This window comes from Scardinius erythrophthalmus (genome assembly GCF_964197995.2).
Source record: "Scardinius erythrophthalmus genome assembly, chromosome: 7".
NCBI classification, from domain to species: Eukaryota; Metazoa; Chordata; class Actinopteri; order Cypriniformes; family Leuciscidae; genus Scardinius; species Scardinius erythrophthalmus.
This window is the reverse complement of record NC_138227.1, coordinates 8720773-8747065: the sequence shown is the minus strand read 5'-3', so window position 1 is coordinate 8747065 and position 26293 is coordinate 8720773. Positions and strand designations below refer to the sequence as shown.

Below are 26293 nucleotides of genomic sequence, written 5' to 3'. Positions count from 1 at the left end.
AAAGTAACACAATATTTACTTTCCCTGGTAATTAGTTACTTTTGTAATGATGTAATTCAGTTACTAACGCAGTTACTTTTTGTGAGAAGTAACTAGTAACTATAACTAATTACTTTTTTAAAGTAACTTACCCAACACTGCAACTGAGTAACCTCAGTTTACAGCGAGGATCCTCCAGTACAGGAGAGAGAAGCTTCACTGAATTTGATATTTTATTATATGACAGCTCCAGTTCTCCCAGGTGTTCAGGGTTTGAGCTCAGAGCTGAAGTCAGAGCAGCAACACCTTCATCAGTGAGATCACAATAACTCAACCTGTAGAGAACAATGACACACTCTTCAATCTTTCAGAACAGATCAGATTAGCAGTGAATCCATTATTAAAGAGAAAGTTCAAACTTAATGCAAAAATCAATATGTTTGATGGATCAATTAAGAAATAAAGATAAATATTTCCTTATTGCACAATGTCATTGGTTTAAAAAATGTCAAATATTTAAATTCCTTTTTTTATTTGCAAAAACATTTTAATAACTGATACCTGAATATGCAACTTCTCTGACTTTGAAAACATATGACCACTAAACTCTATACAGCATCTGCAGCACTGGAGATTTATGACCTTTTAATGTTTTAACAGTGAACTGATTGTTCTGATTGATACTTACTGAACTGATCTGGATTCTTTAAATACAGGAAGCAGCTTCTGAAGAACCTTTAGTTTTTCAGTTTTATTAACTCTTCCAACAAAATCATTAATATCAAACTTGTCCAGCTTCTCCTCTGATGTCAACAACACAAAGACTACAGCTGACCACTGAGATGAAGAGAGTTTGACTTTCTTTATTCTTCCAGATTTAAGATGCTGTTGTATTTCCTCCACTAGTGAACGATCACCCAGTTCATTCAGACAGTGGAACAGACTGATGGATTTCTCAGGAGAGTCAATGATCCTGATCTTCTTCTTGATGTACTTAACGGTTTTCTCATTGCTGTCAGATCTTCTTGTCTGTTTCATTAGTCTTTGTAGGAGAATCTGCTGAGACTCCATAGCCAGACCCAGAAGAAACCGCAGGAAAAGATCCAGATGTCCATTTTTACTCTGTAGAGCCTCATCCACAGCTCTCTGATGCAGCTCTGATAATGACACATGTTCTGATGAATTGTGTTTAAACCAGTCCTTAAATTTAGACCGCAAGCTCTGTTTGGTGTTTGGGTCAAACACATTTGTGTTGTTGTTTGTACAGGAGAGATGCACATATAGAGCCGCTAGATGTTCCTGAACGCTCAGATGAACAAAGCAGAAGACTTTCCCCTGATACCAGCCAAACTCCTCTCTGAAGATCTGAGTGCACAATCCTGAGTAAACTGATGCTTCTGTCACATCAATGCCACACTCTCTCAGGTCTTCCTCATAGAAGATCACATTGCCTTTCACAAGCTGCTGAAAAGCCAGTTTCCCCAGTTTGAGGATCATGTCTTCATCTGTCACGTTCTTCTCATAGTCCTTCTCATGTTTGATGCTAATCTGTGCCATCAGGAAGTGTGTGTGCATCTGAGTGAGAGTCTTGGGAATCTCTCCTCTCTCTGCTTCGCTCAACATCTTCTCCAGAACAGTGGCTGAGATCCAGCAGAACACTGGGATGTGGCACATGATGTAGAGGCTCCTTGAGGACTTCAGGTGTGTGATGATTTTATTGGCCAGACTCTTATCACTGATTCTCTTCCTGAAGTATTCCTCCTTCTGTGGATCATTGAAGCCTCGTACCTCTGTCACTCGATGGACACACTCAGAGGGGACGAGATCGGCTGCTGCTGGTCTGGAGGTGATCCAGATGAGAGCAGAGGGAAGCAGATTCCCCACAATGAGGTTCGTCAGCAGCACGTCCACTGAGGCTGATTCACTTACATCACACAACCTCACATCGCTCTGAAAATCCAGAGACAGACGACACTCGTCCAGACCATCAAAGATGAACAACACTTTATATTTGTCACTGGATATTTCCATTTCTTTTGTTTCAGGGAAAAAGACATGAAGAAGATCTGAAAGACTGAGTGTTTTGTCCTTCATCAGATTGATCTCTCTGAAAGGAAGTGGAAATATGAGCTGGACGTCCTGGTTCTCTTTCTCTTCAGCCCAGTCCAGGATGAACTTCTGCACAGAGACTGATTTTCCAATGCCAGCGACTCCCTTTGTCAGCACAGTTCTGATGGGTTTGTCTTGTCCAGGTAAAGGTCTAAAGATGTCATTGCATTTGATCGGTGTGTCCTCTGTTGCTGCTCTCCTGGATTGTGTCTCAATCTGTCTCACCTCATGTTCATTACTGATCTCTCCACTCTCACTCTCTGTGATGTAGAGCTCTGTGTAAATCTCATTCAGGAGTGTTGGGTTTCCCTGCTTTGCTGTTCCCTCATCCAGACACTCAAACTTCTTCCTCAGACTTGATCTAAATGTGTTGAGGACTTCATGGCTGTAAAATTAAAATACCATATTATTACATAAGTCTAAGTGGTCCACGTTTTAAAGCAGTTGAAGTGTAATGAATTATTGATTTCAACTAGAAAAATGCATTTCCGGAGGAACTGCAAAGTGTGCTTGCTCGGGTGCAGTGCACTTACGTTAGCAGGTAGTGGATAGATGCGAGAAAAAATGCGAGAATGTGAGAAAAAAGATGTCAAACTGTCTTTTATTTTCGAATTTAATTCCTCAATCAGCGCTGGACTGGCATTTTCTATCTTCCGCTGAGCCCTAGCCGTAGACAGATCATGTGTTTTACCCTGTCAATGCAGTGGTCTGCGTTGCGCTGATCTTATTCACACTATCGAGTGTAGGTGCAGCATTCTAACATTGAGTCATAATGAGCTGTTTATGAAGAAATTATCCGCTTCCTAATTATGTCATTTTAATCACGAAATTGAAACATTAAAAAACAATTTGCTCTTTATGGTGTGCGAGTGATAGAGCGCGGCAGCAACGAACCATCAGCTTGCAGCGTAACAACATTGAATGCTTGGCCGAAAAGCTGATCATAGCTGTACAGGGCGCCTTATTATTTTTCATCTCCATAAATATATCTAGTAGTAAAGCTAATGCAAGGGCTAGAAATCTAGTAATCTTTTGCTGATACTTCCTTAGCTGTGTCTGAAACCGCTCACTCGTTCACTAATCCCTACATAGTGAATGGCAGTTGAGTGCACTACATCAGCAAAGAATTTGGACGCTGACATAATTATTCATAAACATTACCTACCCATCTTTAATATTTCCTTTTTTTGGCTGTGTGAATTGTATGTAACCATTGTATGTATGTATTTTTCACGTTTATTGCGTTATTTGATTAAAAAAAAAGATAATAAAACACTTGCTTGTCATATTTATTTACTTTTTTAATTTATATGTGAAAATAAAAGAGAACAAAACACTACACAACACATTTGATTTTTCAAATATAGACATTAAACGGTATGTATAAATAAATAACCAGGCGTCTGGTCTTATAAATGATTGTTTTCTAACTCGGGTGCACCGTTGCCATGGTGGCATTTTTGTTTATTTTTCATTCGCGCTCAATCGCCTTATCGTGATGGATTGTGGGAAATAGTGTCTCAGCAAGTGTACATCGTATGTACACTCGAATTCAGAGAGGATTGTGGATAAAAGTAGTGAAGAATGTAGGGAATGATGTCGTTCACTCAGAATTCGGACACCCTAAATAGTGCACTATATAGAGGATAGGGAGCGATTTCAGACACAGATCTTGTCATCATGGAGAGCGCAGTTCATGGTTGCCGCATAGCAACGACAGACGCCACAGGAGAACAAGCGAAAGGAGACAGCGGCGCGCTCGCGCTTTCCACTTGTTTTTACACATCTAATGTGTGTTCCATTCGACAGGGTCCATATGCAGTGTTCACTGCTCCCCTACTCCCTGAGCACGGTATATCAGTTGAAGTGGACTTCACTGACAATAACCGCTCATTAGAAACACCCAGCAAATGTCATCAAAGAAAGTCAACGACGGAGTCGCGCAGATTATGATATAACAAATATATATAGGACTACATTCATATTTTAATTTTTATTATTATATTATATATTTACAATTATATTGCACTATTTTACAACTACCTAAAATAAAATCACTTTACTTCACAAACTAGCTAAGCTGGCTGAATTCACTGAGGTAAATTATAATCATCAAAAATAGTATATGTAATATTCACAACAATAACCGTTAAAAATACAGTTATTTGTATAACAATGGCGAAATGTATTACTTACACACATACGTAAACTCCTCCATCGTTAGTTATGACCGTTCTGACTGGTGATGACCTGATGCGCGAAATGACAGTTGGGTGTGTGATCATCGCTCTCCACTTCCTGTGAAGTGATGTATCGATGTTCCCTTATTCCCTATGCCGTGCGCAGTGCCCTTCGAACTGAACATGTTCGCTCCCTTCGGATTAGACTCTAACTTAAGATGGCGGAATACCCTGTGAAGTCCACTTCGCAGTCCACAACGCACCTCTAGAGCGACGTTGTTGATTGTTTGAGCATGTGACTGCGCATTTCTCCTTGTTTTCTATTGTTATGCGCAGCATATTTCCCGCGCGCACAAACACAGCCACAGACAATTAATTGTTTGTTCGGTTATCGAAGAAGAGCATGATGTATTTTGTATAAAGTTTTTTTTTATTATTATTAACTGCTTTGAGGATTGGAAATGCACAATTCATGCATACAAATCTGTATATATTAATAAATGAAGATGATTAAAATAGACCAATGCAAAAAACGAAATTCATGCCTGCATTTATTAAGACAAACCTGGTAAAAACGAATGCAGTCTATACACTGACTTGGCTGCTCTGTGAAATGTAATACAACAGTGCCACCTACTGTCTAAATGCATTACCTAACATCAAAAGGTGAAACTCTTGCATAGACATAGGTAAATGGGTTTGTCTATTAGCCTGAAATAAAAAAAAAAAAAAAAAAATTCAGATCTTGTACATCCTCTCATTGGAGTCCCGAGTTCATGTATAAAGTTTGGTTTCGATATGTGACAGAGTTCCTGAGATATGGACGACTTCCTGTTTGGCGACTACGCCGCTGATTTCGTTTGGCTGTGACGGGCAAACGCTTCCGAAAATCAAAAATCCTTCTAGTAACTTTGATGAGGCTTGCTCCAATGATCATGTACGTCTAGTTTCGTGAAGTTCGGACCAAATTTGTGACCTGTGAAACTTTAGTTTCGTTTTCTGTTCAATCCACTATGGCGGACGAACGACATGGACTCGTGATGTCATCTTCGCGAGCAACTTACACCGGTACTGACCGAACGTTTTAAAGTTGGAACGGTGTCTCTGTCTCAAAGGGTCTAGGCCAGGGGTCGGCAAGTAACTTTGGCCGCGGGCCAATATTTTTTTTAGCCAGTAGATGGCGGGCCAGCTACACAGAGTAGGCCTATGGATACAAATTAAATACTCTTATATAGGCCTATAATTGCGGAATATGATGGGTCCGTCACCGTCCGTGGATCATTCATTCAATCGTTTTTTTTTTTTTTTCAAATTAAAACCAAAAATAAAAAGATGAAAAACGACTTGTTTTTCCATTATTTATTTCCTAAACTGAAATGAAAAAAAAAAAAATAAGGACGGGTTTTCTGATTTTCTGATTGTGCTCAGATCAAAAATAGAAAAAATGAATTACTGGATTAGACAAATTTAAATTTTGATTTTTAAGTTTTAATTTAACACCTTATGCATATATCAAGGAAACCATTTTAAACAGATCAAGTAGGCTACTATTGTGGTAACATATTACAGCCATTTTAATAAAGGTGTGAATAGCAATCATGCCTCATTCCGTACAGTCCGACTTTTGAACTTTATTCCTTTTTTATTATTATTATTTATTCGGGGACACACACATACACACCTAAGGTTTAAGGAGGTCTGCGTGGGACTGTTTTTTTTCGTCCCGCTCCCACAAGGTTCTATTCAGCAACCGCTTAAAATACACTCGGTGTTCACCCGCTTTATTTCCCGACCTGACGGGTCCACAAAATTTAGATCTCGTTTCCATAATCTCACATTCAAATGTCTCTAATGGAAAGAAGGAGATTGGAGTAGCCTATAATAATTATAAATGCTATACAAAAATTGTGTTCGTGTCAGTATAAATATTAGGCTATTTTAACATTGTACTGTCAGCAGAGAAAAAAAATGTCACAGAAAAAAAATATGAAATATAAATAACATGAATTAAATAGGACAAAGCCTATCACTCAAGTTTCTAAGCAACATAAACGAAAATCATATTGCCCTACTGACGAAATGAAGTAGGCTATTTTCTGTCGAACTATTTCAAACATCCTTGCAAAAAAAGAATGTTGTTGACTGACAATGGTTTCAGTACCAAACAGCTCCTCAGAGCTAGGTGTACAGGCGGTCAGAATTAAGTGCGGATACGCTGTCAAAAGATGTCGGGAGTTGGCTATTGTCAGTCAGACCGCACGCTCCGTCCAAAGTACACCAGAGTTCTGACCGCTACCGTCTTTTGACGCGCGAATGGACACAAAGTGGTCAAGCGTATAACTAGACGCGGCAGGCGCGAATTTGACGCGCTATTCACGTCCGTTGTGAACGCACAGTTATACTTTAAAACGTAATCCCGCGCCGCATTATTCCCTATGGGCGTTTCACACAGTATGCGGCGGTGAAATCGCCGCGCGACTACGGCTTTTCTCAAGTAGTGGAAGAGTTTTGTACAGCATTTAGGACTGCCAAAATAATCCGGCGGGCCAGAAAATATTGCTGACGGGCCAGTTTTGGCCCGCGGGCCGCCAGTTGCCGTTCCCTGGTCTAGGCGCAGGAGCTGGCCAAAAATTTTCTCCCGGGAATAATAATAATAATAAGAAAACTTAAGAAGAACAATAAGTGTGCGCTTTCAGCAAGCACACTTAATAATAATAAGAAAACTTAAGAAGAACAATAAGTGTGCGCTTTCAGCAAGCACACTTAACTAGAAAAATGCATTTCCGGAGGAACTGCAAAGTGTGCTTGCTCGGGTGCAGTGCACTAACGTTAGCAGGTAGTGGATAGATGCGAGAAAAAAATGCGAGAATGCGAGAAAAAGATGTCAAACTGTCTTTTATTTTCTAATTTAATTCCTCAATCAGCGCTGGACCGGCATTTTCTGTCTTCCGCTGAGCCCTGGCCGTAGACAGATCATGTGTTTTACCCTATGCAATGTTCACTGCTCCCCTACTCCCTGAGCACGGTATATCAGTTGAAATGGACTTCACTGACAATAACCGCTCATTTGAAACGCCCAGCAAATGTCATCAAAGAAAGTCAACGACGGAGTCGCGCAGATTATGATATAACATATATATATAGGGCTACATTCATATTTTAATTTTTATTATTATATTATATATTTACAATTATATTGCACTATTTTACAACTACCTAAAATAAAATCACTTTACTTCACAAACTAGCTAAGCTAGCTGCATTCACTGAGGTAAATTATAATCATCAAAAATAGTATATGTAATATTCACAACAATAACCGTTAAAAATACTGTCATTTGTATAACAATGGCGAAATGTATTACTTACACACCAACGTAAACTCCTCCATCGTTAGTTCTGACCGTTCTGACTGGTGAATGGTGATGACCTGATGCGCGAAATGACAGTTGGGTGTGTGATCATCGCTCTCCACTTCCTGTGAAGTGATGTATCGATGTTCCCTTATTCCCTATGCCGTGCGCAGTGCCCTTCGAACTGAACATGTTCGCTCCCTTCGGATTAGACTCTAACTTAAGATGGCGGAATACCCTGTGAAGTCCACTTCGCAGTCCACAACGCACCTCTAGAGCGACGTATTTGATTGTTAGAGCATGTGACTGCGCATTTCTCCTTGTTTTCTATTGTTATGCGCAGCATATTTCCCGCGCGCACAAACACAGCCACAGACAATTAATTGTTTGTTCGGTTATCGAAGAAGAGCATGATGTATTTTGAATAAAGTTTTTTTTTTTTTTTTTTTTATTAACTGCTTTGAGGATTGGAAATGCACAATTCATGCATACAAATCTGTATATATTAATAAATGAAGATGATTAAATTAGACTGATGCAAAAAACGAAATTCATGACTGCATTTATTAAGACAAACCTGGTAAAAACGAATGCAGTCTATACACTGACTTGGCTGCTCTGTGAAATGTAATACAACAGTGCCACCTACTGTCTAAATGCATTAACATTAAATCTAACTCTTGCATAGACATAGGTAAATGGGTTTGTCTATTAGCCTGAAATAAAAAAAAAATTAAAACAATTCAGATCTTGTGCTTCCTCACATTGGAGTCCCGAGTTCATGTATAAAGTTTGGTTTCGATACGTGACAGCGTTCCTGAGATATGAACTACTTCCTGTTTTGGCGACTACGCCGCCAATTTCGTTTGGCTGTGACGGGCAAACGCTTCCAAAAATAAAAAATCCTTCTAGTAACTTTTGTAAGGCTTGCTCCAAGGATCATGTACGTCTAGTTTCGTGAAGTTCGGACCAAATTTGTGACCTGTGAAACTTTAGTTTCGCTTTCTGTTCAATCCACTATGGCGGACGAACGACATGGACTTGTGATGTCATCTTCGCGAGCAACTTACACCGGTACTGACCGAACGTTTTAAAGTTGGAACGGTGTCTCTGTCTCAAAGGGCCTAGGCGCAGGAGCTGGCCAAAATTTTTCTCCCGGGAATAATAATAATAATAATAATAATAATAATAATAATAAGAAAACTTAAGAAGAACAATAAGTGTGCGCTTTCAGCAAGCACACTTAATAATAACTAGAAAAATGCATTTCCGGAGGAACTGCAAAGTGTGCTTGCTCGGGTGCAGTGCACTTACGTTAGCAGGTAGTGGATAGATGCGAGAAAAAATGCGAGAATGCGAGAAAAAAGATGTCAAACTGTCTTTTATTTTCGAATTTAATTCCTTAATCAGCGCTGGACCAGCATTTTCTATCTTCCGCTGAGCCCTGGCCGTAGACAGATCATGTGTTTTACCCTGTCAATGCAGTGGTCTGCGTTGCGCTGATCTTATTCACACTATCGAGTGTAGGTGCAGCATTCTAACATTGAGTCATAATGAGCTGTTTATGAAGAAATTATCCGCTTCCTAATTATGTCATTTTAATCACGAAATTGAAACATTAAAAAACAATTTGCTCTTTATGGTGTGCGAGTGATAGAGCGCGGCAGCAACGAACCATCAGCTTGCAGCGTAACAACATTGAATGCTCGGCCGAAAAGCTGATCATAGCTGTACAGGGCGCCTTATTATTTTTCATCTCCATAAATATATCTAGTAGTAAAGCTAATGCAAGGGCTAGAAATCTAGTAATCTTTTGCTGATACTTCCTTAGCTGTGTCTGAAACCGCTCACTCGTTCACTAATCCCTACATAGTGAATGGCAGTTGAGTGCACTACATCAGCAAAGAATTTGGACGCTGACAATTATCACGCGCCAGAGAGCTCGGACAATTTGTCATAAACATTACCTACCCATCTTTAATATTTCATTTTTTTGGCTGTGTGAATGTAACCATTGTATGTATGTATTTTTCACGTTTATTGCGTTATTTGATTAAAAAAAAAGATAATAAAAACACTTGCTTGTCATATTTATTTACTTTTTTAATTTATATGTGAAAATAAAAGAGAACAAAACACTACACAACACATTAGATTTTTCAAATATAGATATAACGGTATGTATAAATAAATAACCAGGCGTCTGGTCTTATAAATGATTGTTTTCTAACTCGGGTGCACCGTTGCCATGGTGGCAGTTTTGTTTATTTTTCATTCGCGCTCTATCGCCTTATCGTGTTGGATTGTGGGAAATAGTGTCTCAGCAAGTGCACATCGTATGTACACTCGAATTCAGAGAGGATTGTGGATAAAAGTAGTGAAGAATGTAGGGAATGATGTCGTTCACTCAAAATTCGGACACCACTACAAATGGCCGACACCCTAAATAGTGCACTATATAGTGGATAGGGAGCGATTTCAGACACAGCTCTTGTCATCATGGAGAGCGCAGTTCATGGTTGTATAGCAACGACAGACACCACAGGAGAACAAGCGAAAGGAGACAGCGGCGCGCTCGCGCTTTCCACTTGTTTTTACACATCTAATGTGCGTTCCATTCGACAGGGTCCATATCATATGCAGTGTTCACTGCTCCCCTACTCCCTGAGCACGGTATATCAGTTGAAGTGGACTTCACTGACAATAACCGCTCATTAGAAACGCCCAGCAAATGTCATCAAAGAAAGTCAACGACGGACTCGCGCAGATTATGATATAACAATATATAGGACTACATTCATATTTTAATTTTTATTATTATATTATATATTTACAATTATATTGCACTATTTTACAACTACCTAAAATAAAATCACTTTACTTCACAAACTAGCTAAGCTGGCTGCATTCACTGAGGTAAATTATAATCATCAAAAATAGTATATGTAATATTCACAACAATAACCGTTAAAAATACTGTCATTTGTATAACAATGGCGAAATGTATTACTTACACACATACGTAAACTCCTCCATCGTTAGTTATGACCGTTCTGATTGGTGATGACCTGATGCGCGAAATGACAGTTGGGTGTGTGATCATCACTCTCCACTTCCTGTGAAGTGATGTATCGATGTTCCCTTATTCCCTATGCCGTGCGCAGTGCCCTTCGAACTGAACATGTTCGCTCCCTTCGGATTAGACTCTAACTTAAGATGGCGGAATACCCTGTGAAGTCCACTTCGCAGTCCACAACGCACCTGTAGAGCGACGTTGTTGATTGTTTGAGCATGTGACTGCGCATTTCTCCTTGTTTTCTATTGTTATGCGCAGCATATTTCCCGCGCGCACAAACACAGCCACAGACAATTAATTGTTTGTTCGGTTATCGAAGAAGAGCATGATGTATTTTGTATAAAGTTTTTTTTTATTATTATTAACTGCTTTGAGGATTGGAAATGCACAATTCATGCATACAAATCTGTATATATTAATAAATGAAGATGATTAAAATAGACCAATGCAAAAAACGAAATTCATGCCTGCATTTATTAAGACAAACCTGGTAAAAACGAATGCAGTCTATACACTGACTTGGCTGCTCTGTGAAATGTAATACAACAGTGCCACCTACTGTCTAAATGCATTACCTAACATCAAAAGGTGAAACTCTTGCATAGACATAGGTAAATGGGTTTGTCTATTAGCCTGAAATAAAAAAAAAAAAAAAAAATTCAGATCTTGTACATCCTCTCATTGGAGTCCCGAGTTCATGTATAAAGTTTGGTTTCGATATGTGACAGAGTTCCTGAGATATGGACGACTTCCTGTTTGGCGACTACGCCGCTGATTTCGTTTGGCTGTGACGGGCAAACGCTTCCGAAAATCAAAAATCCTTCTAGTAACTTTGATGAGGCTTGCTCCAATGATCATGTACGTCTAGTTTCGTGAAGTTCGGACCAAATTTGTGACCTGTGAAACTTTAGTTTCGTTTTCTGTTCAATCCACTATGGCGGACGAACGACATGGACTCGTGATGTCATCTTCGCGAGCAACTTACACCGGTACTGACCGAACGTTTTAAAGTTGGAACGGTGTCTCTGTCTCAAAGGGTCTAGGCGCAGGAGCTGGCCAAAAATTTTCTCCCGGGAATAATAATAATAATAAGAAAACTTAAGAAGAACAATAAGTGTGCGCTTTCAGCAAGCACACTTAATAATAATAAGAAAACTTAAGAAGAACAATAAGTGTGCGCTTTCAGCAAGCACACTTAATAAGAAAACTTAAGAAGAACAATAAGTGTGCGCTTTCAGCAAGCACACTTAATTATTGATCATATCATTGATTATAAACTATATGATGAATCTTTGCAGCATCAAAACCTTGTATTTTACCTGATGCCAGGATTAGTGCTTTCATTAAAGTCTTGTGGTTGATTCAAAGACTCGTCATATTTCATTTTCTTACAGATGGGTACAGTAACATCTGGTCTGGGTCGCAGTTTTCGCCTTAAACAGCAAGAAGAGGATAAATAATCAGATACTTTCATATAGTGAATTGATACTACAGTTCAGATGCTGTTATTTTATTAGAAATAAAAAATGTATAGTTTCGAGTGGTGATAAAATGATGGTAAACACATTTAATATGCCCAATTTCTACGTAGCTTGGCCATAAACAGTTGATACAGTGAGGTTCATGAACTAGAGTATTTGATGGAAAAATGTTTATACTAATTATTAGTAATAAAAGCAATAATATTCAAATAAATTAACCACAATATAGACAATGTAACACTTTTAGTACATACTGAAATTAAAAGTAACACCTGAGATTTGGCTGTGTTTCTTCACCCTTGAAGTAGGGTGGATGATCCATAGACCAGTCACTCTTCATGGACACACAGCTGGGCTCTGGCGAATCTGATCTCTTCTGCTGGACTGAACTGTAATACAGCAAATAATAAGGCTTGGTGACATCAGCTGAAAAAGTAAGTTGTTTCATAGGCAAAGCAATTTTTTATATGTTGATGCATTGCTGAGTCTTTTTTATTTTTATGTTGTCTTTATTGAGAGTACCTGCATCCTGGAGGAAAATCTCCATGTTCATTTTTTTGTACGTGACTCATTCTGTCCTCATGGAGCTGCACTCCTGCATCTGATATACATCTGATCTCCTCCACTGACTATGAATAGAAATGACAGAAACACTGATTAAGACACACTTAACACTACCACAGTAATTCAACTACAAATGTAGCTACCTGGAATTTATGAACCTGAATGTTGTTATAAATGTTGTTATTGGGGTCAACAGAACTTAGTCAGAGCACATCCCATTATACATCCTCCTGAGAGCCAGAAAGTTTTTTGAATTCATTACATTGTTTAAAGCATAAGAAACAAATGAGACACCCCTCGCTGCCGACTGTAGCGCGGTGACGTCACGTATTCACGTCACGTATGTGTTACCACGCATGCGCAAAATCTGTTTATAACACACACGTGCACACGCGCAGTTCATTTCATTCACTTCCAGCGATGGATTAGATGGCAGTCAGTCAAGAAGCATTATTTATGCTTTTAGACATTGATGTAAGTTGCACTTTTTGCTCTTTGCACTTGGAAACAGAACCCACATTTTCTGGCATTGTAGTCATGTGAAAAAGTTATGGTATGAGGTGTCTATGCTTATTAAGGAAAAGGTATTCTTTAATTTTGTTTTGCATTTTGAAAATGTAATTTTTCGAGATTCAAAGTATGATAACAGTGTGATTAAGGAGGCTTTTGTATACATACATTTTATATACATATATATTTTATATATATGTGTGTTTTCTTTGCTCCCCTGGCTCTAAAATTGTTTTGTTTAAAATTGTTTAAAATCTATTGTTTTGTTGTTTAAAGCAATTAAAAAATATATATTTATGCTGTTTTAACAATTGTGTTTTTGTGTTAACGGCTTTTAATTGTAAGAGATGCCATAGAGCGCGTCATAAATGGTTTATATTTCAAAAAAGTTATGACATGTTTTATGATAGGTCTATATGTTAGCATTCAAAATGACAGGGTTTCAGCAAATCTTAAAATATGTAAAAGTCTTCATTCGCCTTTAAACAAATTAAGGCTTGAAAGATGTCTTCAAATAGAGCAGAAAGACTTAAATTAATGGAGTCATGTATTGGATTGTTGCATGTATTGCAAAAGAAATGTTGTTCCTCAGTATCAGATCGTACTGCAAAAGTTACATTCCTGAATGTATTGTATGTACTGTAAGTTATGTTAAATAAATGTGTGGTAAAATGAATTAAAAAGAAATGGAGTTAAACATTGTATTTTGCTTTCACTGACATGCAAGATTTTCAGGGATGTTGTCAGCAAGCCCAAATTCAGAAAAGAGGCCCACTTTGTACGGCTGGACAGTAAGTGTCACATGCCTGTCCTGTCTTGTGTAGCACATGTGGTGTTTGTGTTCCTGTCACTGTTTGACCCCACCCTCCTTGTTATCTCATTATTGGTTTCATTTGCCCCACCTGTTGTTCCTTATTACCTGCCTGATTTGTCCCTTTTATAAGTTCCTTTGTGTTTGCAGTCTTTGTCGGATCGTTGTCTTGTACACGTCTCTTGTTCTCCCGTGACCCCTTTTGGTATGTTCGTTTTTGAAGTTGTTGTTTTGTATTTAGTTATGTTTTCCCCCTCGTGGGTTTTGTTTTGTGTTTAGTGTTTCTTTTGTAAATAAATTATTTTCCCCTTTGCATTTGAGTCCTCCCTTTGTTTTCTGTAATTTACGTGACAGAACGATCCGACCATGTCAAGGACTCAGCAAAGGGTCTCTTCCCCAGCCACCGAGCGGGAGAGGAGGCAAAGTTTTGAGGGGACCCGGTTGGTCATATTTCGCGGGACCCGTGGAGGCCGCAGTAGAGGAGCTGGGCGAGAGGAATTTCAAGACCACTCTCCACTCTGGCCCCTCCTCGACCCAGTTCCGGTGGTCCCAGTTCCGGTGGTTCCGAAACGGAGGAGGAGAGGAAAGAACCCCTCCGTGGCTATGTCGGTGGTCTCTGTTCCGGTGGTCCCTGTTCCAGCGATCCTGAGTCCGGTGGTCCCTGTTCCGGTGGTCCCTGTTCCGGTGGTCCCTGTTCCAGTGAGCCTGCTCGCACGGCCTGCACCACCTCAGCGATGCGTCACGTCTGCCCAGCCAGAGACTGTTCACGTCACGTCTGCCCAGCCAGAGACTGTTCACGTCACGTCTGCCCAGCCAGAGACTGTTCACGTCACGTCTGCCCAGCCAGAGACTGTTCACGTCACGTCTGCCCAGCCAGAGACTGTTCACGTCACGTCTGCCCAGCCAGAGACTGTTCACGTCACGTCTGCCCAGCCAGAGACTGTTCCTGAGCCTATGTCTTCGGACAAGATGGTCGTCGCTGCCGCCAAGCCTGTTCAAGTCACATCTGCCAAGCTTGTGTCCCCTGACAAGATGGCCGCCGCCGAGCCTGTTCACGTCACGCCTGCCGAGCCTGTGTCCCCTGACAAGATGGCCGCTGTCGAGCCTGTGTCTTCGGACAAGATTGCCGCCGCCGAGCCTGTTCACGTCACGCCTGCCGAGCCTGTGTCCCCTGACAAGATGGCCGCCGTTGAGCCTGTGTCTTCGGACAGGATTGCCGCCGCCGAGCCTGTTCACGTCACGCCTGCCGAGCCTGAGTCCCCTGACAAGATGGCCGCCGTCGAGCCTGTGTCTGAGCCGGTGGTGTCTGTTCCTGAGCCCTCAGTGACCGCGACACTGGCCATTATGGCCACAGCCATGTGGTGTGTGTGGGCTACGCACACACTTGAGCCGGTGGTGTCTGTTCCTGAGCCGGTGGTGTCTGTTCCTGGGCCGGCGGTGTCTGTTCCTGTTCCTGAGCCGGAGCCAGTGTCTGTTCCTGAGCCGGAGCCAGTGTCTGTTCCTGAGCCGGAGCCAGTGTCTGTTCCTGAGCCGGAGCCAGTGTCTGTTCCTGAGCCGGAGCCAGTGTCTGTTCCTGAGCCGGAGCCAGTGTCTGTTCCTGAGCCGGAGCCAGTGTCTGTTCCTGAGCCTGTTCCTGAGCCTGTTCCTGAGCCTGTTCCTGAGCCTGTTCCTGAGCCTGTTCCTGAGCCTGTTCCTGAGCCTGTTCCTGAGCCTGTTCCTGAGCCTGTTCCTGAGCCTGTTCCTGAGCCTGTTCCTGGGCCGGTGGTGCCAGTTCCAGTGCCAGAGCCGGTGGTGCCAGTTCCAGTGCCCGAGCCGGTAGTGCCAGTTCCAGTGCCCGAGCCAGTGGTGCCAGTTCCAGTGCCCGAGCCGGTGGTTCCGGTGCCAGTTCCAGTGCCCGAGCCGGTGGTGCCAGTTCCAGTGCCCGAGCCGGTGGTGCCAGTTCCTGTGCCTGAGCCCTGGCCGCCCGAGGGGTCGTCTCCGCCGTGGCCGCCCGAGGGGTCGTCTCCGCCGTGGCCGCCCGAGGGGTCGTCTCCGCCGTGGCCGCCCGAGGGAAAGTCTCCGCCCTGGCCGCCCGAGGGAAAGTCTCCGCCCTGGCCGCCCGAGGGGGTCTTCTCCGCCCTGGCCGCCCGAGGGGGTCTTCTCCGCCCTGGCCGCCCGAGGGGTCTTCTCCGCCCTGGCCGCCCGATGGACTCTCTGTTCCGCCCTGGCCGTCCGATGGACTCTCGGCTCCACCCTGGCCTCCAGAACTGTTCATTTCCCCTGCCCCACCCTGGTCTGTCTCTCTTGTTCCCCCTGTCCCACCCTGGTCTGTCTTTCCTGTTCCCCCTGTCCCGCCCTGGTCTGTCCCTCCCGTCCCGCCCTGGTCTGTCCCTCCCGTCCCGCCCTGGTCTGTCCCTCCCGTCCCGCCCTGGTCTGTCCCTCCCGTCCCGCCCTGGTCTGTCCCTCCCGTCCCGCCCTGGTCTGTCCCTCCCGTCCCGCCCTGGTCTGTCCCTCCCGTCCCTTGTGGAGCGTCTGGTAGCCGCTCCTTAAGGAGGGGGTAATGTCACATGCCTGTCCTGTCTTGTGTAGCACATGTGGTGTTTGTGTTCCTGTCACTGTTTGACCCCACCCTCCTTGTTATCTCATTATTGGTTTCATTTGCCCCACCTGTTGTTCCTTATTACCTCCCTGATTTGTCCCTTTTATAAGTTCCTTTGTGTTTGCAGTCTGTGTCGGATCGTTGTCTTGTACACGTCTCTTGTTCTCCCGTGACCCCTTTTGGTATGTTCGTTTTTGAAGTTGTTGTTTTGTATTTAGTTATGTTTTCCCCCTCGTGGGTTTTGTTTTGTTTAGTGTTTCTTTTGTAAATAAATTATTTTCCCCTTTGCATTTGAGTCCTCCCTTTGTTTTCTGTAATTTACGTGACAGTAAGTTCTTTAAATCTAAGTTGTGAGTACTTGTGAAAGTCTGTCTTTCCGTCCATCTATTTCTATCTGTCTGTATGTTTGTCTGTATGTGCAATCTATCCATTTATCTGACTGTGTCTATCCATCTATCTCTATCTGCCTATCTGTCATGTCTATCTGACTGTATGTGTCTGATAGACTATGGCCTTCAAACTTTCAGCTTGAAAACTACTTTAAACTTCAAACTGAAGACCTTCAAACTTCAAGCTTTTAAAACTATTTCAAACTTTCAGGCTTTCTAAAGCCAACCTACAGTTTGCCTTTCTTGACAAACTTTTTTTTTTAACTAGTTTATGTTGTTCATAAACAAAGTAACAGGCAAAGCCAATAACACTCAAACATATCTTTGTCTAACATCTTCCAATAATATGTATAAAATACTTAAAACAGAAATTCCTGTTAATGCCTTTCTTCAAAATTATTCAATATTGTTTGTTCTGTATTTTATACAAATTAGGTGTTGTGAACTGGAGTGCATTTTCCAGACAATATAAGCAAGAGTTCCTGGTGCTCGTTGACTCTGTGCTTGCACTGCAATATACAAGGACTGCCCACCTGGGTCTGTAGGAGACGGCAGAAGGAGTCCTGCGTGGATTTTATTCTGATAAGGAGGTTGAGGGCTGTTGCTCAGTTGATTGTTTTTTCAATGATGGAGGGGAATTTCAAGCTGATTTGAAGTGTGTGCGTGTGTGTGTGTGTGTGTGTGTGGCATGTGTGTTGAGTTGGCATGCATACAATGGGATACAGAGATTGACAATATACTGTATGTAGTTGGTTTAACTTCATTCAAACAACTTTATTGGAGTAAATGTTTTATAATAGTCTATATAATGCACAAAAATAAACAATTATTAACTATTACATAGGAATGATTAAAATAAGAAATATATAAGGTGTCATTAATGTTTACAGTAATTTTGTAATTTGCACAGTGAAGTGCAACAGAATGAAAAAACTTTAAATAAAATACTACACCGATATTACACAATATACTCTGAAATTTCTTATAAGTTTAGGCTACCTTAGATCAGGGATAGTTAAACCTGTGTACTCCTTTTTGCTGCTTTCATTATTACTTTAGAGTTTTTAATACATTAACATTTTTTTACAAATATTATGTCAAATTTGCGCCTGCGTTTTAAAGACGCGTGACGTCACCGCGTAACGATATGGCGCATGCGTGGTAACACAAACGTGACGTGAATACGTGACGTCACCGCGCTATAGTCCGCAGCGAGGAGTAGTTGAAACAAAAAACGTAAAGCTATTTTTCTGTATGCTAAATCTCTTAGCTCTGATTTTTGTTTTATACAGGAGTCTCATGCAAACTCAAGCGATTTTAAGTTTTGGAAATCACAATGGGGTGATGAGTTGTTTTCTTCATATGCTTCTAATCTTTCAGCAGGAGTCATAACGTTAAAGCACAAGTTTAAAGGCCGTGTTGCAGGTTTTTTTTTTCATCGAATTTGTGCAATTTACTTGTTGGTAATAAACATTTAAACTGTTATCCATTGTATTTTATGTTGTTGGGCATCACAAAGCGGAATATAATACGAAAAAGTAGCGGTTTGCAATGATTCTCCTTTCCCCCGCAATGCATTGCATTACGTCACGTTGGGGAGAGAATTTACCAAAGCCCGCGGCCCGCATTGAGAGTGACTAGAGAGACGAGTAGCAGACGAGAGTATTCAGATAACGTTAGCGCAGATAATAGATAAATACATAGATATAGATAGACAGACAGATAAATAGATAGATAGATATAGATAGATAGGCTAGTATAGAGAGAGATAGGCAGACAGCCAGATAGCATAACGTTAGCATAGATAGCTAGCAGCTAGATAGATAAATATATAGAAATATATAGGTAGATTGACAATGGTGAACTACTGTGTTTGTGCTGGTGTAAAAACTCTGGATGCTGAGTGAGGCACGTCACATCTGGTCGCGGGGTCCAGCGACTAAAACGCACTCAATTCCCTACACAGCACAAGCTTTCCAACGCAGTTCCCATGGGACGGCACCGCCGGCGCTCACACAAGCACCTGCCAAACACAGCGACAGACACGCGGCGGCTACGTTTGCAACAACATTTTCAACGGAGGAAGAGATAAACGCTTAGAAACACCCATATAGCTAGCATGATGCCTTCTTTTTCTAGATGACAAAGACAAAGTTTACCAGTACTACTACACTATGACAAAGGTTAGCGGTACTTATCTGAACTAACGTCATGATCACTGCCACTAGTTATGAAAACGTTGATTTTTCACTCTGTGCTATTCAATGACAGTAAAAAAAAAGAGAGAAAACAAAAGTGTCGTTATTGTGCACTGCTGCTCGTAGACTAGCTCCAGTGCTCATTGCTGCGTTGCTAAATGATAGCAACTCACCAGGACACTTCACCAACTCTCCACCATAGACTGTAAAAAATGCTCTCCACTCATTCTCCTCGGACCATGCATTTAATTATTAAGTATTTACGACATTGTGGTGGCGTTTAATTGCGTTCAACTCGTAAATACGATCTATACGAGATGACTTGAACGCACCATAATACTAAGCTGAGGCTAGCTTTCCTCCACTTCTCCCCAACGTGACGTCATCACCGAATTGCGGGAAAAAAAACGTTAATACCAAAAACGTAAAAAAATGGTCTTTAGGGCCATTTTTGGGAAATTTTAAAAATGATATACATATCTTGAGTGATTTATGTACCCATTCATCGACAGTGGTGGTTAACCTGCAACATGGCCTTTAAGGGTAAAATAATAGTCAATTTCTGATCCTGAAGGTCACTTTCTTTTTTTACTAGTTACCTTAAATGATTGTATCTTTGTCCTCGGTAACATTTATGGATTTAACACAGCAAAAAATAACTTGAAACTGTTTAATTCGATAGAAACACACTTAGACTATTTTAAATCTAAATATTCTAATTTGCTTATTATTTTGGGTGGAGACTTTAACCAAACTATGAACAGCTCTTTAGATAGATCACCACCTAGAATATCTAATGGATCATCAGATCTCTGTAAATTAATTTCCCGTTTTGGTCTGACTGACATTTGGAGGGAAAAACATCCGCATGCTTCACAATTTACTGGTCTAACAGCTCTGGTTCATTGAGGTCTAGGATTGACTTCTGGTTAATATCTTACTCTTTATCTGATTATGTCAATAAGGTTGAAATTTTGCCTTCTCCACTATCCGATCATCGATCTATTATTCTGTCTTTTGATAACCCATCTTACTCAAGAACATATAGTTCATATTGGAAACTAAACTCTGCTTTATTAGAGGATGAAGAAACTTGTCAATCTGTCATTTCTAAAATTAATTTATTTTTTAATAAAGCTCAAGCTGAAAACAATTTTAGTTCTAATTGGGAATTATTAAAATACAACATTAGATTATTGTTATTCAAAGTTGGATCTCAAAAAGCCAAGCAATACAAATTAGAGGAACTTAACATTGTTAAAAGAATTGTCTGTCTCTCCTGTATCCCCTTTGAAAATTGATCAGTTGTCCAGAAAATAGAATTGGCTGAACTTCAGAACTCATTAGATAACTTATATATATGTAAAGCAAAGGGTGCTTTTGTTCGTTCAAGAAGGAGATGGATGGAAGAGGGAGAAAGAAATGACACCTCCAGTATGCTTTGTCGGCACATATAGTTGCATGTTCTGGGTAATAATTCTGCACACCTGAAAATAAGGAGTTTTTCATTTCCAGCCTTCATGAACAATTATATATCACTTATAAATGATTAAATACAAAATTAATAGTATTAAGATTAATATGGTTTGGAATTGGCAAAATGTTCCTGGGAATAAAATATGATCAGAAAATCAACATGCCTAATAATTCTGCACGGCCTGTATATATATTTTTACAGATATTTGAGCATTTTACACACATATAATTAAATACTTAATACCAAAACGTAATACCAAAGCAAGAAAGTGAGTCAACCTAATCACTCCGGGAGCAAAACAACTCAGTAGCCTAGCTTAAAATATCAGATTTAGCTCCTACAGGGTATGATAAAACAGTATAAAAGCTGCCCGGCTCCTTATGTCTGTCTCACTCACTCCAGTGTAACTTCTGTGTGGTTGACTGTGCCTATTCTTGCAAGAATAAATACCTTTTAAAAGACTATTTGATTCAGAGTGTCTCTTACGCAGTGATGATGATGTTCAAGAATTTTTTGCCACAACAAGGCAAAACCATGTTTTTTTTTTTTGTATGTTTTTTTTTTTTTTTTCATCCATCAATCAAATTTTAGGTTTCAGGATTTTTTAAACCAAAATTTGATAAAGATGATTCTCAATCATAATTATGTTATGAAAGATATAACGGAATGAAATGATATGCCATTTTACTTAATGCAGTATGTAGGTAAAATGGCCATAAATGGGTAGACCCATTCAATTCAATCTATCTATACACTGTATCTAATCTAACGCATTTTACAAAATGACCCAACTTAACTGGAAATGGGGTTGTATTATGCAATTTTGAAAGTGTTATGTAAACGTGTAAAATTTGGAGAATATGGTCAATGAAAGGATGCTTTATCAAAGCACAGTTCGAACATCATACGTAACCATTGCAAACTAACCTTACAGCAAATGCAGAAAGAAACAACGGAAAATAGTTTGCATATAGTTTCAGTTTAAATGTGCGGCCTCTAAAAAACAGCGTGAAAAATAAAATAAAAATAGAGGGTATGCTACACAACAAACATGCAATTAATTATGAATGCTTATAAAGTGATTTAAACTCAAAACCCCCAAATTAAACTGGACAAGATTAGGATTAGGTTAAAAATATTTCGATAACTGTCATCGGCCTCAGTAGGCCTAAATTACCAAGAGCTGTAACAGCGATTGATTTTGTACAATGGAGGCTCACCACAATTTACCAATTCCACCATAGGCTACAAGCAATCTTCACTCGTGCTGTTGCAAATAAAAAAAAGAGCTTTGATACTCACTCTTTATTCCATTTGAACAGTATGACGCAGTTCTTTTCGGTAGGCTAAAATGTCCGTCTCCCAACAAAGATAAACTTTAACATTCAATTTGGACTTTGGTCAAAAAGTAGAGTTGTGACGTTCGCGAACGAACCGATTCTTTTGAACGGCTCATAAACATGAACGATGGGAGCCGAGTCGCGGCTGGAGGGAGCCGTTCTTTTTTTCCTATGCTAAATCAATTTAGATTTTTTAAGAGGCTTATCACAGAAATGTTTGAAATTATTTGTATTATAAAACTTGAGTAGCTGCTCAACCACAGAGCCACATAAATTATTGCAATTACTAAAAATATTCCTTACTATAATCCTTACTTTGGATTTGAGTATTTATGTCTATTTTGAATAGCTTGTTTTGATGTATTCTTCAACATACAGTAGTATTAATGACTCATTATAGCCATAAGGGGGCGTTGTTGCATTATTTTCAAATAGGTTTTGAAAAGTTGTCTGGCTGCCAGGGTCTTGTCTGACAGCTGCCAGAGTTCGTGCCAGGAGCCAAGGTGAAGGGTGACACCCAATGTAGGAGCCATACATCGGGTTTGATTAGTCTTTTGTGATATTTCTTCTTTCCTTCTATACTGATGTGTATGTGCACGTGCGGTGTGACGTCATTTGTAACCATGGCACCGCGAGGGGGTGTGGTGTGTATATTAGCGTGTGTGTTCACCTGTGGGACATGGCGGGTTGTTTGGAGCATGGCTGCAGGGTGAGCATGGGGAAAAACTTTCTTTTGACCGTCACTACTGTCAATGACGTTACTACCATCACTATCTGTTTCTATGCGCTGTTTGATGTATCTTCCCTCGGCTGAATGCATCTATCAAAGTAAGTGATTGGTGTTTGTTCTTTCTGCTGGTGAAACGGAGTAATAAAATAACATCAGATGTAATGCTTCGGTGTGACGCGTCTTTAGTATAATTCCCTCATGTCTTAGCCTGCTGCGGCTTTTGGATTGTTTTTAAAGTATAAGCCGCTATATTATGTCAAAAGAAAGTTTTACGAAGCGCAGATTCAAACGTAGTGTTGTTTAACTCTGTATGGATGTTTGATATAGCCACAAGGTTGTTAAGCGATAGACGTGAACGCGCATTTGCCTCGTGTAAAACTTATTTCATTCACAAATGTTCTGTTATAGGGTGATTCCGTGAAATTGGTGCCTTTTGCGTCCCTTACAAATAATCAGTTCTAAAGTTGCTTTAACAACAAATAAATGTGTAATTTAAAAAACTTAATGTTACTATAGATCATATGCATCAATATAAGACCAGGTAAAAGCCAATAAAATATCATTTTAAATAATTAAAATCACATATTATATGCTATGGGTAAGGATTTTGGCCTGTCCCTCGCTATGGTTGTTCTTTTTCAACAGGACTTCTCATTTGTAAAATGTTAGTAAAATGAAACAATTTTCACAATTTTATATTGTCTCAAGTGTAATCTCATTGTTAAGCAATGGTTTTGACATAAATAGATATATTTTCTTAGAAATATAAGTAATTTTATCACTGTCCCCTAATTTCATATCAGTCCTGTTACTAACACCAAAACCCCCCTATAAAATAATGGTACAAACCAGAAGTGACATAATTTCAAGGAAGTGACATCATTTAGAGCAAGTGGATTCCACAGTGTAAGCAAGGGTAATTTTCTGTCTTCTTAAATATTCTATTTTTCATGTTTTGTCAGGGTTGGTAGGGAGGGGTCAGCATACAACATCAGTCCTGTTACCATTTTTTAAAGTGTACATATAAACAATTATTTATTAATCCTGATATTAACAAAATCTAGAAGTAATAACCTTTCAGATTACATACCATGTGCCTTTCTGACATTGACCTGTTAGCTAGAAATGAGCATATTAGCATCAAATCATCAGTCCTGTTACCATCAGTCCTGTTACTATCAGAGCAATAGGGGACATAGATTCTAGCCCAGCTGCATAACTAGGTCATAGATGTTGTATTTGTTATTTACATTCAATTGCAATTTAAGGATTAGTACAACAACTCAGGGACATAGACATTTATAAAGGTTATTTTGTGTATTTTTAAGCTAAAACCAGCGACATATGACTCAGTAGCATATGAGCATCAAGCACATTCTGCTTAATTACCATTGTTTGTTTCTGCATCGTTTTTTCATTTGTATACTTATGGACCTTACTTTGTACTTTGTCTTATTTGCATAGAATTAACACCACTTAATTTGTTATACACTTTTACAGTTGTTAGTAACATGTCATTAACTGCAGCTGAGAAGCAACGGCGCTATCGCACACGTAGAGACCAGGGGCCTCATTTATAAAACTTTGCGTAGGATTTGCGTCAGAAGTGGCGTACGGATGAAACATAGGACGTGCGTACGCACAGAAATATTCGGATTTATAAAACCGTGCGCACGCACGTCCTACGCAGATTTCCCTTAATAAATCACAATCAATTCTAAATGTAGCGCAGCTTTTGCGGCTTCATGTCACGCCCATAGTTGCCCATAAATAGTCCGTGAAACGCCCAGAATTAATATTCATCGATTGCGAAATCATGGCAAACACAGAGGAAAACCAAGAAACGTAACTTCACTCACGTCATTACGCATTGTGACGGCATCATGGCATTTTATTACCATCCATTTGATTGCATCTGACAAGCTACAGATGTGTTATGATGATGAATTGCATAATTTGCATAACATGCCAATATTATTGCAGAACATATTTCACTTTTCTTTTTGCAAATATGTGTTAATTTGAATTTCCGTTGTAATCTTCGTTTGATTTTGTTTGTTTTACACTGCAGATCGATCAAACGGCTGTTCGTGTGAAGGCTGTTAATAAGACTTGCTTTGTGAAGTCTTCGTGTTATTTATGAGAGACAGTATTGCCATTTCTTTTACACAACCGTCTACAGTTCCACACACTTTCATGTGTTTCTTCATTCTGCCGACGGTGTCGCCATTTCTCATTTCACCCGTTTTTGTGCGTACGCCTGGGTCAGACCTTGCGTGAAGGACCGCACATTTTCCCGTCAAGTTTGCTTTTTATAAATACCAATTATTGCGTAGAGAGCGGCGTACGCCTTCTTTTGTGCGTACGCAACGTTTATAAATGAGGCCCCAGGATCCAGAGAGGAGGGAAAGTTTTTATATGTACAAAGTTGATTTAAATCAACCAAATGGTTTTAAGTCAGTTATTTATATCTTTTGCTGTATTGTGTCAGTAGGAAATATCAGTTTACATTTCCAAACATTCTTTTTGCCATTAACTGTAATAATCCAGTGAGATTTGTGTATGCACAAGGAGTCTGACAACAGCCGGTCTGATCTGATCTCACCATCATCGAGTCCGTCATGAAGAAACAGAAGAAACTGAGAGAGACTAAATCCAGAAGAATGTCTCCGAGACGCTTGAAGAAACCTTCCTGCAAAGCTACAGTACTATGAAAAGTACTGCACTTGTGTTAAAATGCTGTAAAGTGAGAATGCTTTCAAAAATAAAACTTCTATTAACTAATTCAAATCAATATGGTGTAACAACCATTTGCATTTAAAACGGCTTTTGTCCAAGAACACTTACGCATAGTTTTTCAGGTAGCTTTGCAGGAAGGTTTCTTCAAGCATCTCAGAGACATTCCCGCAGTTCTTCTGGATTTAGTCTGTCTCAGTTTCTGTAATTCTAGATTACCTCCCATAAGGAGGCAGATTGTCATGGCCTAATGTTCCATAGGTAACTAGTACGTAAATAAGTTCATAACTCTTGTCCATGATGCATGCAATTAACTGCAATGACAAACAATAGGTGACTAAAGACCCTCTCGGTTATTGAGAGCTCAGTCCTGTTACTGTCATTAATTTGATATTTTAAAAGAAAAATGACATTTGACAGTCAAACAGATCTCACCATAGTAACATGTACTATACTGCATTTTGGACAAGACCCTTTTTAAAATAAATGTCTTGTCAAAATATACATATTTCTTAATTGTAATGTGATGTCATCCTTGAAATAGGACATTTTTAGTAATCTGAATGGCAATTATGATATAAAACATTTTTTTTTTTTTTAAATATGACATAATCTGAATGAAAAGAGGGACCAAAATACTACTTATATATGTGCAAACTGTTGCATATTTGTAATTGGAAGTATTATATATAGTATCACTTTAGTCAGTAACAGGACTGAGGAAAATATCAAAATATGAAATAAATAAACAGTCATAAAATAATAAATGGCATAGCTTGAGA

General features: G+C 39.9%; 1 protein-coding gene across 1 annotated transcript; it reads right to left on the bottom strand.

Moving 5' to 3' along the window:
- On the bottom strand, positions 1–22092 carry LOC308693931 (NLR family CARD domain-containing protein 3-like). Its single transcript, XM_081371114.1, has 6 exons — positions 22008–22092; positions 12701–12807; positions 12451–12567; positions 12017–12130; positions 668–2473; positions 1–314 (listed from the first exon to the last, which is right to left on the bottom strand). Exons 2-6 carry the CDS (start codon positions 12748–12750, stop codon positions 128–130), a joined length of 2274 nt encoding a protein of 757 aa, XP_081227240.1. The 5' UTR covers positions 12751–12807; positions 22008–22092; the 3' UTR covers positions 1–127.
- Positions 22093–26293: the final 4201 nt, after the last annotated feature.

Excerpts from the sequence above, each read along its gene's own strand:
- LOC308693931 (XM_081371114.1), bottom strand. The coding sequence starts at position 12,750 with ATGAGTCACGTACAAAAAAATGAACATGGAGATTTTCCTCCAGGATGC. Across the intron at positions 12,131-12,450 it reads GAAACACAGCCAAATCTCAG|GCGAAAACTGCGACCCAGAC; the intron begins GTGTTACTTTTA and ends TTGCTGTTTAAG. Across the intron at positions 2,474-12,016 it reads AGCACTAATCCTGGCATCAG|CCATGAAGTCCTCAACACAT; the intron begins GTAAAATACAAG and ends TTAATTTTACAG.